Source organism: Arachis hypogaea, chromosome 19 (assembly GCF_003086295.3).
Source record: "Arachis hypogaea cultivar Tifrunner chromosome 19, arahy.Tifrunner.gnm2.J5K5, whole genome shotgun sequence".
Lineage (NCBI taxonomy): Eukaryota > Viridiplantae > Streptophyta > Magnoliopsida > Fabales > Fabaceae > Arachis > Arachis hypogaea.
Genome location: NC_092054.1, coordinates 157,338,122 through 157,353,821, shown reverse-complemented (window position 1 = coordinate 157,353,821; position 15,700 = coordinate 157,338,122). Strand labels below are relative to the sequence as shown.

The 15,700-nt window shown below is 36.4% G+C and overlaps 5 protein-coding genes across 11 annotated transcripts; all 5 read left to right on the top strand.

Annotated features, from left to right (window-relative positions):
* Window positions 1–1,777: 1,777 nt before the first annotated feature.
* On the top strand, window positions 1,778–3,253 carry LOC112775288 (cysteine-rich receptor-like protein kinase 25). Its single transcript, XM_025818840.2, has one exon. The coding sequence runs from the start codon at window positions 2,033–2,035 to the stop codon at window positions 2,891–2,893; it is 861 nt and encodes a 286-aa protein (XP_025674625.1). The 5' UTR covers window positions 1,778–2,032; the 3' UTR covers window positions 2,894–3,253.
* Window positions 3,254–3,271: 18 nt separating this feature from the next.
* Window positions 3,272–8,878, top strand: LOC112775282 (cysteine-rich receptor-like protein kinase 10). Of its 6 annotated transcripts, XM_072226468.1 has the most exons (9): window positions 3,272–4,137; window positions 4,290–4,385; window positions 5,023–6,772; window positions 6,860–7,000; window positions 7,097–7,218; window positions 7,314–7,524; window positions 7,789–8,026; window positions 8,164–8,311; window positions 8,411–8,878. In XM_072226468.1, exons 3-9 carry the CDS (start codon window positions 5,929–5,931, stop codon window positions 8,732–8,734), a joined length of 2,028 nt encoding a protein of 675 aa, XP_072082569.1. In that variant the 5' UTR covers window positions 3,272–4,137; window positions 4,290–4,385; window positions 5,023–5,928; the 3' UTR covers window positions 8,735–8,878. The 6 variants fall into 6 exon arrangements, with proteins under 6 accessions (XP_072082569.1, XP_025674617.1, XP_072082568.1 ...); XM_025818832.3 differs by lacking the exon at window positions 4,290–4,385; XM_072226467.1 differs by having other exon boundaries at window positions 4,290–4,348; window positions 5,023–7,000.
* On the top strand, window positions 3,594–5,340 carry LOC140182442 (putative cysteine-rich receptor-like protein kinase 9). Its single transcript, XM_072228650.1, has 3 exons — window positions 3,594–4,137; window positions 4,290–4,348; window positions 5,023–5,340. Exons 1-3 carry the CDS (start codon window positions 3,594–3,596, stop codon window positions 5,338–5,340), a joined length of 921 nt encoding a protein of 306 aa, XP_072084751.1.
* Window positions 8,879–9,058: 180 nt separating the features above from the next.
* LOC114925914 (cysteine-rich receptor-like protein kinase 25) lies at window positions 9,059–10,475 on the top strand. The gene is made up of 2 exons (XM_029295595.2): window positions 9,059–10,153; window positions 10,238–10,475. The coding sequence occupies exons 1-2, from the start codon at window positions 9,364–9,366 to the stop codon at window positions 10,249–10,251; spliced, it is 804 nt and encodes a 267-aa protein (XP_029151428.1). The 5' UTR covers window positions 9,059–9,363; the 3' UTR covers window positions 10,252–10,475.
* A 1,650-nt stretch (window positions 10,476–12,125) lies between these two features.
* On the top strand, window positions 12,126–15,476 carry LOC112775286 (cysteine-rich receptor-like protein kinase 10). 2 transcript variants are annotated; one of them, XM_025818837.3, is made up of 7 exons: window positions 12,126–13,297; window positions 13,562–13,696; window positions 13,796–13,917; window positions 14,014–14,224; window positions 14,382–14,619; window positions 14,776–14,926; window positions 15,024–15,476. In XM_025818837.3, exons 1-7 carry the CDS (start codon window positions 12,517–12,519, stop codon window positions 15,351–15,353), a joined length of 1,968 nt encoding a protein of 655 aa, XP_025674622.1. In that variant the 5' UTR covers window positions 12,126–12,516; the 3' UTR covers window positions 15,354–15,476. The 2 variants fall into 2 exon arrangements, with proteins under 2 accessions (XP_025674622.1, XP_072082576.1); XM_072226475.1 differs by having other exon boundaries at window positions 12,224–13,256.
* Window positions 15,477–15,700: the final 224 nt, after the last annotated feature.

Below are 15,700 nucleotides of genomic sequence, written 5' to 3'. Positions count from 1 at the left end.
TAAATCAATTTAAGTCAACTTTCTTTTTTTTAGTTTTGAAATTCAAAAAATTAGAGTAGTGGATTTTTTTCATAACATATATTTTTCAATTAGTTAGTTACACTTCTAATTAGTTTTCTAATGAAACCGATAAAATAATAATGGATATTAGGTAGTATATGGAAAAGGATTTTTTTTTTTTTGGGTAAAAAGTGAAACTGAATAAAAACGAAAAATTTTCATTAAATTTGTAGAGAATATGTATATTGTATATGACAATTTTTTTTTTTCATTTTTCTATTAGATAAAAAAGAAATTTGCTCTTCATTTAAAAGTTACAATGCACGTAACATTACCTATGTAAAGTTTGAGAATCAAGTTACTATATAGTTCAGTCATTCAGTGTCCATTAGCAAGGATTATTGAGCAGGCAAAGTGGTTAATATATCAACATTTGAAATGCATGCAGTGCATATAAAATGCTGAATTATATCAAATTTTTGTTGCACTTGAAACTTGAAATCAAGGAACAGTAGGGAGGGACACTAACAACCAACATTTACTTAGGAATTTTGCCGCTGATTTGTTCAGTAGTAGCTAGCGTGAGTATTTATTGTACACGAAGATGAAAATGAAGGGGTTTGATGTTCGAGTTGTTAAGCACTTATAATTGACTATAATAAATTTTAACCAATCAATCTCTAGCTTGTTGGGAAGAATATGTTAGATATTTGCTTTGTCTCGACTTCGCTCGCACGTGCTTTAATGTTGTTCAGAAAATGAATGAGAATGACGAAAGAGATGCGAGTGCATGCATGGTAGAAATGAGCCCATATAACCTTAATTATTCGTAATTGAAACGAACCTAATAAGGTCAACTCTTTTCGAAGACTATAAACTATCACAACAACAAACGCACAGAGAGCGTTAACAAACAAACAAGCTAGCAAGCATGGCTATTAGGATCCAGATCCCCTTCACCCTTCTCTGTCTCCGTGCTCCTCAACTGTGCAACTACTAGTCGAATTTTTATGGTTAAATTGAAGGGTCAACGTCCCGTCTCCCTGCTGTATTCATTTTGTGCTTTTATTTCCACCCAACAGAAGGAAATACTAGGGGTGAGCACAGCGGGTATCCGATTATCCGTTCGAACCGAATCAATTAAATTAGTTCTGAGTAACTGGGTCTAACCCGAACCAAATCGATGGTTTTTGTTAGTGATTGGTTCGGGTATCGATTTTAGAGGTGCGGAACCCAAACCAACCCGCGAACCCGATCATATATTAATTAAATAACAAAAAATAAAAAAAATATATATGGCTTTTCCATTAGACAATGATTATACATTATTAATATGTTTGGATTTTAATGAATTTAATTCTTAATGTATTTGGTGTTTAACATATTTGGATTATTTCTATTGATGTTACATGTTTATTGTACTTGTTGAATTTTTAAGATAAAAATTTGGTTTTTTTTTATGAATTTTAAAGTCATCGGGTACCTAATTACCCGAACCGAACCAATCCGTTCTTAATCGGTTTGGTTTGATTCGGGTACATATACAAAAAAATGCAAATCCGAACCAAACCAAACCAATTATATTTTGATCGGTTCGATTCTAATTTCACCATAAACCCGAACCAAACCGACCCGTACTTATCTCTAAGAAATACCATTTTAATAAGTCACTTATTGAAATAGATTCTCTCAATTTTATTTTTTAATTAAGAATATAAAATATAATTTTTAATTTTTTAAATATTTGTTTATATTTTTTATCCAATTTATAAAATATAATAAAATCATACTTTATTTTTTTAATTGAGGAAAAAATTGAGAATACAATCCCACCACTTCTCTGTACAGATAACGAAAGAGACGTTACTAGCTGTAATAACAAACAAGGTTGACCTGGCGGCTTCCTTGACTAGCTTTGTCACAGAAATTTCTCTTCAAAGACTATAAACTACTACTACTACCACATAACACAACACATCCTTCCTCTTTCCCGAAACTGGCGAAACATAAACAAATCCATAAAACAATAATCATGGGTTGGAATTGGATGAAGATCACCTTCAACCTTGTCTCGGTATCACTCTCCCTGCTGCTGCTCCTCAATTTTGCAACCACCGCTAAAGCACAAGGTCCCACTTATCTCTACAATATTTGTTCAGACAACAAGACCACTCCCAACAGCCTCTTCAAAAAGGACCTTAACGACCTCTTCTCATCCCTCTCTTCCAAAGCCACCGCCAACGCTCAATTCTTCAACACCACCGTCCCTGCCACAAACTCCAACGACACGGTCTACGGTCTCTTCATGTGCAGGGGCGACTTATCCTCTTGCGGGCAGTGCGTGGTCAACGCCACACAGAAGCTTTCATCCGATGCAGATTGTTCCTTATCAAAACGAGCCATCATTTGGTACGACGAGTGCATGGTTTGGTATTCCAATAACCGCTCTATCTTGTCCACAATGTTCACGAGGCCCGGCGTTTACCTCTCCAACACGGGGAATGTCTCCAACCAGGAAAGCTTCATGAAGTTGTTGTTCAGAACCATGAATGAAACGGCGAAAGAAGCAGCCAAGTCCCCGGTTCTTGAAAAGAAGTACGCTACAGGGCAAGCCAACATATCTGGTTTCCAGAACCTTTATTGTATGGCTCAGTGTACCGATAACCTCACACCACGAGACTGTGCCAGCTGTCTAACTGAAGCCATAACCGAATTAACCCCTTGCTGTGGAGGAAAGCAGGGAGGGAGGGTTCTATTCCCCAGCTGTTTCGTTCGGTATGAGTTGTACCCTTTCTATCGCTCTAATACTTTGGCTCCTTCGCCTTCACCAGGACCACGAGGATTTGTTCCAGCCACACGATATTCGTATAATGATTCAAAAGATACGGAGTAGGGGTGGCAATTCATACCCTACCTGCGGGTATTCAATCCGGTCCAACCCGTTCGGACAGGGTAAGTTATCCTAGGGTATGGTCCGGGTATGCCTGCGGGTAGGGTAGAGTACGGGTTTAGAGTGTACCCTATCCTACCCTACCCGCATCTCAAATATATAACACATATTTTATAAAAATTAGGTATATAGTGAATAAAGTGAGAGTTGAACCTACAATTTCTCTTATGTAATGACTTACAATAAGTGAACAACCACTAAATTAGTTAGTTAATTTAATAATTTAAGTATTAATTTGTTATTTTTTATGTTATTAATATGTATAAAATTTGAAATAATTGAATTTTATATTTACTTTAAAAACTTTTGATATATCTGCAGGTAGGGTAGGGTAGGATTTAGAATTTTAAGGTGCGGGTAGGATTAGGGTTGAGAGATTCTCAACCCACGGGTAGAATAGAGTAAAGTTTTAACAGAACTTTCAACCCGCGGATCCAAACCCTATCCTACCCTACCCATTGCCAGCCCAAATACGGAGGATCCTGTTTATCTTAATTGCACTTGCTCGAGTAACAATAAAGCCTCAGACTCCGATAAGGACTTCCAGTTACATATCCGCACCCTCCTCGATTCCTTGTATTCCAACGCCACCAGCGGTAACTTGTTTAAGAAGGTGGAAGCAGGTATAGTGTCTGGGCTCTTCATGTGCCGTGGTGACCTTCCGTCCCGCCTCTGCTCACAGTGCGTGGTCCTTGCAAAAGATCGAATTTGGTCCAACTGCCGCTTCTCCAAAGAGGCTGTTATTTGGTACAGTCACTGCTTGCTTCGCTATTCCGAAGCAGATATCCGCTCGACGTATATAGCAAGTCCTTTGTTTAGCGAGTTCAACATGACCAGCAGCTTCATTTCTACCCAGCAGCAAAACTTCTTCAATACTCTATCTGGTATTTTACTTAGATTGACCAACCTCACAGGTGACAATGGTAACCGATATTTGACAGATAAATCAAAATTGAATCCCTTTCAAACTCTTTACACTCTGGCTCAGTGTACGCCAGATCTCTCCAGCGATGACTGCACAAACTGTCTCCGTGATGTGATTGGATCAGCAATACCATGGGCTCGTTTGGGAAGTGTCGGTGGAAGAGTTCTATGTCCTAGCTGCACTCTTAGGTTTCAATTATTCCAATTTTACAGAGCTGATGATGATGCTCCACCTCCTGAGCTGCCTGGTCCTTCTGCTACAGGTGAATGCTCACTAAAATCTTTTCTTATGAATGCAACTATATTTGATGTACTGTCTACAATAAAATTACTCATTCCCATTTATTATTAATGTATATATATATAATGACTATGTATTTAGCATTTTTGTTATCAATACCTTTCTTCTTTAAAGGGCAGAGGCTCTGTGAGATGTACATGCTGATTGAACCTTCTCACCACGTTGCGCTACAGGTGGGGAGTAATATGGTCAAATAAAAAAAAGTCTAGGGTCAGTAATTTTTATATTTGTGGCCATTATTTAACTATAAAAAAAAGTGAATAATTTTTTATTATTGAATATAATTTCACACTATTAAAAATACTATTGATAGTCAATTGATAGTTACAAAACATAAAAATTGCTGGCCTTTAACACTCTCAGTCAAATATATATCCTCTGGGTCAAATATATATCCTATTGAAAGAGTTAGAAATATTCTAGTCTAATCCATTATTTAAGATTATCTTGATCTTATAGCTGGAACCCAAAGAGAAAATAAATTAGGGATAAACTTATTTAGGACACAAACAGAATTTTATTATGACATGTTAAATTCTTTCGTTAAAAAGACAAAATTTTATTAAATTATTAGACTAAAAGATTGAATTGATAGTTAAATGATGATCAAAAATAATTATTTTTTATGATTTCATAATATTTCTTTTTATAAAACTTTAGGGGTATAAAAGGAACCCAAAATTTATTCAGATAAAATTACCCACACTATAAATATTAAAGACAAAAACTAAATGTTAACCCTCTTTCAATATATTTTCAATCAAATGACTTAGATTTCCCAAAAATAAATAGAAAAAAAAAGAGTAGATGATTTATATAATGATTGTGGGAGGTTACTGTGTTACAGGTTTGGAGACAATGGAGGGATAACATATCATTAAGTATATTAGACCCAAATATTAAAAATAACTATTCAGAAATTGAAGTCCTTAAGTGCATTCGAATTGGTTTATTATGTGTTCAACAAGATCCTGATGCAAGACCAACAATGGCATCCGTTGTTACATATCTTAGCAGCCATTCAATTGAGTTGCCACTTCCACAAGAACCTGCATTTTTCATGGACAAAAAGATGGATCAAAGAGCAGCTGCACAGGAATCAAGTTCTAGTTCACATCCACTTTCACAAAATGAAATGTCTATAAGTAACTTTCTTCCTAGATAATAGTATTTAACTTTTGACTAACGTTCTGTGCAACTAATTGCCATTGCTGTTAGTTTAAAATTAAGACAAGATTTCAATTATACTTTGGAGCTTGTATGGACTGGGGGATCAAATTATGATATCTTTTGTTATTCCTTAGTGTGTTGTTGATTATATATTTTGATCCTTAAATTTAAACAAAGAATTCATGCTACAAAGTAACTAGATTGGTATGAATATAGCTTTAATTAGGGACTATGCAACTAAGGGACTAGCCAATTATGTTCTGTTTACGTGTGTTTCTAACACAAGAATAGTGAGATTGTATATAGGGAGATTTTTGTAGTTAAGTTGAAGGAGTCAACCATACAAGAGTAGAAGGACATACCATTCCAATAAGCAATTACCCACTTTTCCGGGCAGAAAACAAAAGAGTTGCTGTAATAAATAACAAGGTTGACCTGTCAGCTTGCTTGACCTGCTTTCTTCTCCTCCTCTTGTATCTTGCTCACACCTACACAGAAAAATCCTGATTCTTCACACACTATAACTACTCCTACCGCATAACATAACACAATACAACACATCCTTCTATTCTGAAATAATAGCATGGGTTGGAATTGGATGAGGATCACCTTCAACCTTGTCCCAGTATCACTCTCCCTGCTGCTGCTCCTCAATTTTGCAACCACCGCTAAAGCGCAAGGTCCCACTTATCTTTACAATATTTGTTCAGACAACAAGACCACTCCCAACAGCCTCTTCAAAAAGGATCTCAACACCCTCTTCTCATCTCTCTCTTCCAACGCCACCGCCAACGCTGAATTCTTCAACACCACCGTCCCTGCCACAAACTCCAACGACACGGCCTACGGTCTCTTCATGTGCAGGGGCGACTTATCCTCTTGCGGTCAGTGCGTGGTCAACGCCACGCAGAAGCTTTCATCCGATGCAAATTGTTCCTTATCAAAACGAGCCATCATTTGGTACGACGAGTGCATGGTTTGGTATTCCAATAACCGCTCTATCTTGTCCACAATGTTCACGAGGCCCGGCGTTTACCTCTCCAACACGGGGAATGTCTCCAACCAGGAAAGCTTCATGAAGTTGTTGTTCAGAACCATGAATGAAACGGCGAAAGAAGCAGCCAAGTCCCCTGTTCTTGAAAAGAAGTACGCTACAAGGCAAGCCAACATATCTGGTTTTCAGAACCTTTATTGTATGGCTCAGTGTACCGATAACCTCACACCACGAGACTGTGCCAGCTGTCTAACTGAAGCCATAACTGAATTAACGCCCTGCTGTGGAGGAAAGCAGGGAGGGAGGGTTCTATTCCCCAGCTGTTTCGTTCGGTATGAGTTGTACCCTTTCTATAATGCTTTGGCTCCTTCGCCTTCTCCGTCGGCAGGGATAGTTCCTCCTCCACCTGCAACTAATTCATCTAATTCCGGAGGTAATTTAGTTCTGATATCTTATGCTTTCTTAGGAGTTAGGACCTTGCATTTTGGTATCTGTCATTACTTTCATTTTGGAAATGCAGGAAGTAGTGGACTATCATCCGGGACTATTGTTGCAATTGTGGTTCCAATTGCAGTGGCTGTGCTACTGTTTGTTGCGGGCGTTTGTTTCTTAATTAGAAGAAGAGCAAGGAAGAAGCATGACTCTGCACAAGATCCACAAAGTGAGGATATACCTTTTTTGGTTCTTTCAAGCTTTGCAAACTCTGCTGTGTTGTAATTCGAATCTCATAGACATACTATTTTTGTTCTGTTCTTAGCTGTGACCGAGATCTCTAGCATTGATTCGTTGAGATTCGATTTGAGTACAATTGAAGCAGCCACAAAGAAATTCTCTCAAGATAACAAGCTTGGAGAAGGTGGATTTGGTGAGGTTTACAAGGTATGGTGTTATTAAGCTCTTTTTCTACAATGAAAGCATGATTATATCTGTGCAGGTGTAGGTACTAACTGGATACGTTTATGTGTAAAATTCAGGGCTTGCTTCCAAGTGGACAAGAAGTAGCTGTTAAGAGGCTCTCTAAAGGATCTGTACAAGGTGGAGAAGAATTCAAGAATGAAGTAGAGCTGGTTGCCAAGCTTCAACATAGATATCTAGTCAGGCTTTTGGGATTTTGCTTGCAAGGAGAAGAGAAGATACTTGTATATGAATATGTACCCAACAAAAGCTTGGACTACATTCTTTTCGGTAGGCTCATCACATTACTCTTCACAGTTCATTATTATACTGTACAATTTCATGGTTTGTTTTTATTGAAGTTTTCTATGACATATCAGCTTCGTTATATGAGAGAAACTGAGAATAATTGATATCATATTATCTAGTATTCATTGACCGTGAGAAAATTGTATTTGGTTTTATTATTTTGAGGTGTTTTAGTATTTTGCTTAGCTGCTTCACTTTCTTCACACGAGCATTTTCTTATGAATGAAATCCATCTTTACTTTGCAGATCCTGAGAAACAAGGATTGTTGGATTGGACAAGACGATACAAGATTATTGGAGGCATTGCTCGAGGAATTCAATATCTCCATGAAGATTCTAGACTTAAAATCATACATCGTGATCTTAAACCTAGCAACATATTGTTGGATGAAGATATGAATCCAAAAATTGCAGATTTTGGTATGGCAAGGTTATTTGCTGTTGATCAAACTCAAGGAAATACTAGCAGGATTGTTGGGACATAGTAAGTTGGAGTTTTCATTATCTTGCACTATGAATTTTCAAACAATCTAGTACCAGAATACTGGTAGTTTGAATCAAACAAAAATAGAAGAGCATTGCCACTTTTGTCATGTTATTAATGTTTCAAATGTGTTTTAGTGGCTACATGTCCCCGGAATATGCGATGCGCGGAGAGTTCTCGGTTAAGTCTGATGTATACAGTTTTGGAGTCCTTGTTTTGGAGATTATAAGTGGCAAGAAGATAAGCTCTTTCTATGAAACAGATGCTGATGACCTAGTGAGCTATGTGAGTAGAGAAAATATTATGGTTTGGGTTTGGTCCTACTTGATTTACTCATTTGTATATATCATAACATAACAAATGCTTGATGAAAATTTGATATAGGCTTGGAAACTTTGGAAGGAAGGGACACCCTTGGAATTGATGGATCCCACGTTGAGAAAATCTTATACTCCAAATGAAGTTATGAGATGCATCCATATTGGTTTACTCTGTGTCCAAGAAGATCCAGCAGATAGACCTACAATGGCAACAATAATGCTTATGCTGGATAGTTATTCTGTTACTCTACCAGTACCTAATCAGCCAGCATTTGTCGTGCACAGCGGAACTGATTCAAACATGCTGCAATTCAGTGAACCTACAACCAATGTATCAGTGCAAACTTCTGTCAATGAGATGTCGGTTAGCGAAATGGATCCTAGATAAGATTGAATTGTTCCACGAGGCTTTGAAAATTTTGTATATTCTTATACATATTCTCTGGACTTTCTTTATTAAGGTTAAAGTTCAAATTATTGTAACGCTTTGTGGTTGCTTATTTTTCAATATGAAAAAGTACTTTTTTGCTTATCAAGAGAATACAAATATGTGACGTGAAGATAAGATGATCAAGAATTCTGCACCTATAAAGGGTATCCACTCATTTGCTGATGCAATACAGTTAAGCCATCAAAATTGACTAAAAACTTAAACCATTACTATCTTCTGTTGCTATTCTTTCCTATTAATAATTTAACAGGTCTAATTGGTTATTTTCTGCAAAACTAAACTCTGATTTGCGCTCCAATCTTTTCTCTCCACCAATACGCAAAATATTTCATATTTCTTTTATTTTAATGCTGTTTATTTAAAAAGTCCATCATCTTCCTTAATTCAATGTGACTATTTGTATTTATATATTCAATCATCTTCAACCCCTAGTGGCTGTCCTTGTCTACATTACTATACATGATAAAAAAAAATAATACATTCTAAAGAAAAAGTTAACATTTTGGAAAATTGCAAAAATTACACTCTTTCAATATCCTTTCTGCAGAAGAAGAAAGACCACAAACATGGCTTCTTCCAATTACTGTGTAATTTCCTCTGTTTTCCTCTTCCTCTTTAGATTCCTATTCTTTCCAACCGAAGCAGTTCCACTTTACAGTTCTCATTGCTGCACAGACTCTCTCAAATTCGAACCAAACAGAACCTTCCAAACCAACCTCAACCTCCTCCTCTCTTCACTTACTTCCAACGCCACAGAAGGCAGCCATTTCTACAGGACAAGAGTTGGCAGCACCGCTCCTAACGCTGTCACCGGCCTCTTCCTCTGCCGAGGCGACACACTCTCCGCAGCTTGCCACGACTGCGTAGCGGCCGCAGCCACCGAGATCAAACGGAGGTGCCCAGTTGAGAAAGAGGCCATAATATGGTACGACATATGCATGCTACGTTACTCCAACCAATCGATCCTGAACAACATAGTACCAGGAGTGGACTTATTCGATGCAAAGAACGTGTCTGTGAAAGAGCTTAAACGGTTCAACGAGTTGCTGGCTAATTTGTTAAACGGTCTTGCATCCAAAGCTGCAAATTCCATGGAGGATAATAAGTTTGCAACAGGGGAAGTAAACCTCACAAGCACAGAGACTCTTTATGGATTGGTGCAGTGTACTCCTGATTTGTCCTTGTTTGATTGCAACATGTGTTTCAGCAGCGCCATTGCTTCTGTTCCGAATTGCTGTGATGGAAAACGAGGAGCGAGGGTGTTGCTTCCAGGCTGCAATATTAGATATGAGGTCTACCCTTTTTACAATAGCACCAAATCACTGACTCCATCGGTTCTTCAATCTCGCCATTCAGGTATAGTAGTCGCGTGTTGTTGTGCTGTTTGCATACTCATTAATAGTTATGGATTTGAATTCTTTGTGGTTTTGTTTGGCACAGGAAGGAAGTGTTGAAGTATTTCTAGCATTTGTTATTCCAATTGTTGCTGCTATGGTGCTGTTTACTTTTGGTATATATTCTGCCATGCGAAAGCAAGGAAGAGATGTGATACAATTGTGGAAGAAAACGGTGATATATAGCTAATAACTATAAGATATTTCTTCAATTGCTTAGTTGGTTAGTTAGGGTTGTAACTGTTTTCCTTTTGAGGTTGAATGAAAACAGAATTTTTCTGGGACATAGACTGCACTTGCTCTTGAAGATGATTGCAGTGGGAATTGTCATAAGTGAATGATTAATGTGTTAAGATGATCATGCTACTTCTACCTTCGGAAATTCAAGAATGGATTTCCTTCTTTATCAAAAGTTACCGAAGTTGCAAACAAAAATGGCAAACATAATTAGAAATGAAATATTTTTTTTTTGGTGACCGAAATAAATTAAACAAAGAAAAACAAAACAAACAAAATAAGGAACTGCCTAAATAGAGGGACAGTCCCGTTCAAGACTACTCTTAAACTCCTTCCAAGGGGAAAGAAGCTCCACATGCGAAAGTTGTAACTTCATCGCCATCTTTGCCATAGTATCTGCCACCGTGTTTGCATCTCTCATAATCAAACGAAAGTCAACCCGCCAATTCCAATGCATGATATCTTCAAATTGAAATATAATCGCCAATCTTATCTCTTGGTATTTGTTCATAATTGCTTAACAAATTTAAATGATTTCTTCTAAATTTTAAATTTTATTTTAAAAAATAAAATATAATTTTTTATTATTTAATAAAAAATTATATTTTATTTATTAGAGTAAAAATTTAATATATATATATATATATATAATTGTAAAATTTTTTATTTTTAAAAGGTAAGTAATATTTTTAAAAAGATAAAAATTTAGGTGAAGTTAACTTTATATAAAGTTGATATTTTAAAATTATTAAATAAAAATTTAATCAAATCAATCAAATTATCTGATAATTTTCAAATATCAACTTCGTAAAATGGACTGCAGCTGAGTTTTCACCTTTTAAAAATTGAATGCTGTGAATTGCAAGTACGAGGAGGCGTAGGGACACACGTTGGATTACATAATTGTGTTCATCTATGTTGTCATCAGTGTCCAAATCTTTGGGCATTATTTGATTTTGCCACCTGGTCTCTAATTCTAATCTTTGTTTAGATTTTTGGGCTAGAGTTTCCATTCCCAATGCGCCTAGTTCGATTATCATGTAAACAATAAATAAATAAATGTACACGAAGTAAAAGCAAACCTCATTTTGATGAAAATAGTTAGTTTTTTTAGTAATACTACAAAATCAACATAACTTATTATTTATAGTTAGTAGTTGATCAATAAATTTAAAAGTATTCAATTATTTATTAAAAATATGATATTAAATGATTAGACTAAAAATATTAGTTAATATAAATTAAAATTATTAATTCTTAATTTTTTTCATTTTTTTCATCTTTATTTATTAAGTTAAAGTATTGAGTTATATATTTTCACCATATATGTTACTCTAATTTTTAGGTTCACTTTTATATCTTTTACAATTTTGTATATATACAAACTTGAAAATATATTCTATACATGTAATTAATTAATTATTTTTCAGCAACTTGTTAAAAGATTAAGAAAAAAATATTGTGTTAAAAATTAAAAAATTGAATTAAATATATTAAATTTTAAAAATTTTCGTCTGGTAATCTTAATATATATTTATTAACTAATGATTTTTTTAGAAATATAGTATATTTATTAATTTTATTTTATATCTAAAAATAAAAGATGTATAAAAAAGTGCACTATAAAATAGTGTCAATAACATAATTTTTAATTTGTGAGAATTAAGAAGATTAAGCAAAAGCCATTATGAATTCTCAATCCTTTTAGGTTTTAGCCATCAAACTTGACTTTTTGGAACTTATTGGTCCCCTTTCAACTTGTCTTAAGTCCCTTCTCCTGGGTCCAGTTTCACTTACCCTCGCCTTGAATCTGATTGTCAACGTCACTGAGACCCAGATTCATTCATAGTATAACAAAAGCATAGCTAAAAAGTTGACCCCAACAAGAAATATATATAAAAAAAATAATATAACTTGTACCCCTATTCTTTCTTTATTTTCTTCATTCTCCCCTGTTCTGTCTAACCAGTTTTCGTTGCAGGGAAGCTCCATAGCATCTCCCTCACCGCAATTTAATTCAAATCTTCAAAACCAGTCACTACACAAACAAAAATAATTGGACTGATCCTGAGAGCGGAGAACAAAGAGATGAGAACTTGGAAATCCTCTGAAACAAACTTGATAGTACTTGTGGCTTCGGTGTTCGTGTTTATGAGCTTTGAAAGTGAAGCAGCTCCAACATTCACCTCTAATTTCTGCACAGATGGATCCTATTACCTACCTAATTCTTCGTATTCCTCCAATTTAAATCTCTTCTTATCTTCCCTCATCTCCAACGCTTCTCTCCACCACGGTTTCTACCGCACCACCGTCAACCAGGGTGAGATCAAGGGCTACTTCCTCTGCCGCCCTGACGTCACCTCTACCCTCTGCAGCGACTGTGTAACCACCGCAGCAAAAGAGATAAGGAAGCTATGCACCAACCAAACAGAGTCCATAATCTGGTACGACGAGTGCATGCTACGCTACACCAACCTCTCCTTCTTGAACAACATAGTCCCCGGAATGAACCTTTACAACGAGAAAAACATCTCTGACTCCGAGCTCCAACAGTTCAACGATTTGGTGGCAACGACGCTGAATGAAATTGCTAAGCAAGCTTCAAACTCTGCCTCGGGTGATTACAAGTTTGCTACCAAAGAAGCTGCCATCGGAGGGTCGCAGAAGCTCTACACGATGGCGCAGTGCGTTCCTGACATGTCCTCTTATGACTGCAACATGTGTTTCCAAAGTGGCATCGCTTCCATTCCAACTGGCAAACAAGGCGCACGATCTCTGCTCCCAATTTGCAATCTCAGATACGAGCTGAACCCATTTTACAACGAATCGTGGTCGTCCACTCAACCAGTTCTTCCTCCATCTTCAAAAGGTATCTATTAGAATATCATAATTAGGGAACAAAATCAGGAAAATATCAAAGAGGATTAGAAAAAAAAAAACTCTTGTTATGGAATAATATCTTAATAAATTACATTGATTTTTTTTTAATCCTCTTTGATATTTTCCTGATTTTGTTCCCTAATTATGATATTCTAATAGTATTTACCTATCTATTCTACTTTATTGCCTTAGACCTGTTTCAAGGTCTAATGGCCTTGTTTTAGCTAGTTGTAAAGTTCATGACTTTGTGCAGGAGGAAAGAGTAATGCCACTTTAATTGCTGCCATTGTTGCCCCCATTGGTGTTGTTGCGGCACTTTTCATTCTCGGCTGCTGCATCCTTCGTTGGAGGTCAAGAAAGAAGTATAGTTCATTTGCCCGGGATTCAAGTAATCTCTTTTTTCTTTATGGTTGCACTGTTATTCCAGTTAATTGGTTTCGTTTATTCTGATTTGGTTACTCATGGAATTACTATCCCTGCTGTGTAGTTCGGGAGGATCTTACAGATGTCGAGTCGTTGCAGTTTGATTTCGCTACAATCGAAGCTGCAACCGGCTGTTTCTCAGATGAGAACAAGATTGGTCAAGGCGGATTTGGTGTGGTTTATAAGGTTAGGGACTTGTTTATGCAAAAATGTAGAGACATGTTTTCTGTGCTAAGTTAAGTACTACATTTGATTTGACTAATTTCATGTTTGGTTTTTCAGGGTGTTCTCCCTGAAGGACAGGAGATAGCAGTGAAGAGGCTTTCATTGACATCCTTGCAGGGTGCAGTAGAGTTCAGGAATGAAGCTACTCTTGTGGCCAAGCTTCAACACAGAAACTTAGTGAGGCTCTTGGGATATTGCTTGGAGGGGCGTGAGAAGTTGCTTGTCTATGAATACATACCAAACAAAAGCCTTGATTACTTTCTATTCGGTTTGTACCTTTTCAACCCTTCAATTACTTGAGATAATAGTGTTTACATGGAACAATGATGTTGGAAGGGGTTGATTGATGCATTTTTATTCTGTGATAGGTACTAACCCTGCTATTATTGCTAATTTGGATATTTTTCATTTGGCGAAATTTGCAGATCCTGTAAAGCAAAGAGAGTTAGATTGGTCAAGACGCTACAAGATTATAACTGGCATTGCCAGAGGAATTCTTTATCTACATGAAGATTCTCAACTTAGGATTATACACCGTGATCTCAAAGCTAGTAATGTTCTATTAGATGAGAACATGAACCCAAAGATTTCAGATTTTGGTATGGCAAAAATTTTCGAGGCAGATCAAACTCAAGTGAATACAGGACGAATTGTTGGGACATAGTAAGTCTGAGAATTTTCTAATTTATCCGACTTAATCCATAGACTGTTAGTGTCGTAATTGGATTTTGTGAAAGAATACAAAAAAGAAGAATGCTAGAAATTTATCTTCTTTGTTCTTAAATATTTTTAACATTGATATGATAATGTTGTTTTCAGTGGTTATATGTCTCCAGAATATGCAATGCGTGGACAGTTCTCGGTGAAATCTGATATCTTCAGCTTTGGTGTATTAGTTTTGGAGATTGTTAGTGGCAAGAAGAACACTGAATTTTATCAAACACATCTTGCTGATGACCTCTTAAGCTATGTGAGTATTTGACAAGTGTAGATGATTCATAACTCAGCTACAAATGCCAGAGGATTATGAGATTCTGAGCTTAAATACTAACATTGTATTATAACAGGCTTGGAAAAATTGGACACAGAACACGCCTCTGGAGCTGTTGGATCCAACACTGAGAGGCTCTTATTCAAGAAATGAAGTCATCAGATGCATCCATATTGGTTTATTATGTGTTCAGGAAAGTCCTTCAGCGCGGCCTTCAATGGCGAATATTTTGCTCATGCTTAACAGTTATTCAGTGACCTTATCGCTACCGCGACAACCAGCTTCTTTCCTGCATGGAAGAAAACCAAACAGGCTACAAGATGGGCTTGATTCTGATCAGTCTACCACCTCTTCAATTCCTTGGTCTAACAATGAAGTTTCCATCACTCAACTAGTCCCTCGGTAAAGGATTGATTTTATGAGTTCCTCAACCCAAACCAGTTGTAAATATTGATACCTGAAATGAATTCTGGTTGTAAATATTATGAATGAAATTTTTAGTTACAGCTTGACAAAGCGTTCTGAGGAAGATTCTCTAGTCTGCCTCTGGCAGCAAAAGTATACAAATTAAAACCATAACAATAAATATTACAGAAGATTTTTTGCCTTTGCTGCTTTAACTCTTCTAGCTGTCAATATTAAATGACTTTTTACCATGCTAATATGAAAATATTGTGGTAGTAACTAGTAAGCCTGTTAAAAATAAATAAAACAAATTTGTGAGCAATGGTTGGCGATTAAAGGATCAAATCA

Coding starts and splice junctions, on each gene's coding strand:
- LOC112775288 (XM_025818840.2), top strand. CDS start 2,033: ATGGGTTGGAATTGGATGAAGATCACCTTCAACCTTGTCTCGGTATCA.
- LOC140182442 (XM_072228650.1), top strand. CDS start 3,594: ATGTGCCGTGGTGACCTTCCGTCCCGCCTCTGCTCACAGTGCGTGGTC. Junction 4,138..4,289: donor GCCTGGTCCTTCTGCTACAG/GTGAATGCTCAC, acceptor TCTTCTTTAAAG/GGCAGAGGCTCTGTGAGATG. Junction 4,349..5,022: donor CTCACCACGTTGCGCTACAG/GTGGGGAGTAAT, acceptor ACTGTGTTACAG/GTTTGGAGACAATGGAGGGA.
- LOC112775282 (XM_029295590.2), top strand. CDS start 5,929: ATGGGTTGGAATTGGATGAGGATCACCTTCAACCTTGTCCCAGTATCA. Junction 7,001..7,096: donor CTCTGCACAAGATCCACAAA/GTGAGGATATAC, acceptor TTCTGTTCTTAG/CTGTGACCGAGATCTCTAGC. Junction 7,219..7,313: donor GATTTGGTGAGGTTTACAAG/GTATGGTGTTAT, acceptor TGTAAAATTCAG/GGCTTGCTTCCAAGTGGACA.
- LOC114925914 (XM_029295595.2), top strand. CDS start 9,364: ATGGCTTCTTCCAATTACTGTGTAATTTCCTCTGTTTTCCTCTTCCTC.
- LOC112775286 (XM_025818837.3), top strand. CDS start 12,517: ATGAGAACTTGGAAATCCTCTGAAACAAACTTGATAGTACTTGTGGCT. Junction 14,225..14,381: donor CCTTGATTACTTTCTATTCG/GTTTGTACCTTT, acceptor CGAAATTTGCAG/ATCCTGTAAAGCAAAGAGAG. Junction 14,927..15,023: donor CTGATGACCTCTTAAGCTAT/GTGAGTATTTGA, acceptor GTATTATAACAG/GCTTGGAAAAATTGGACACA.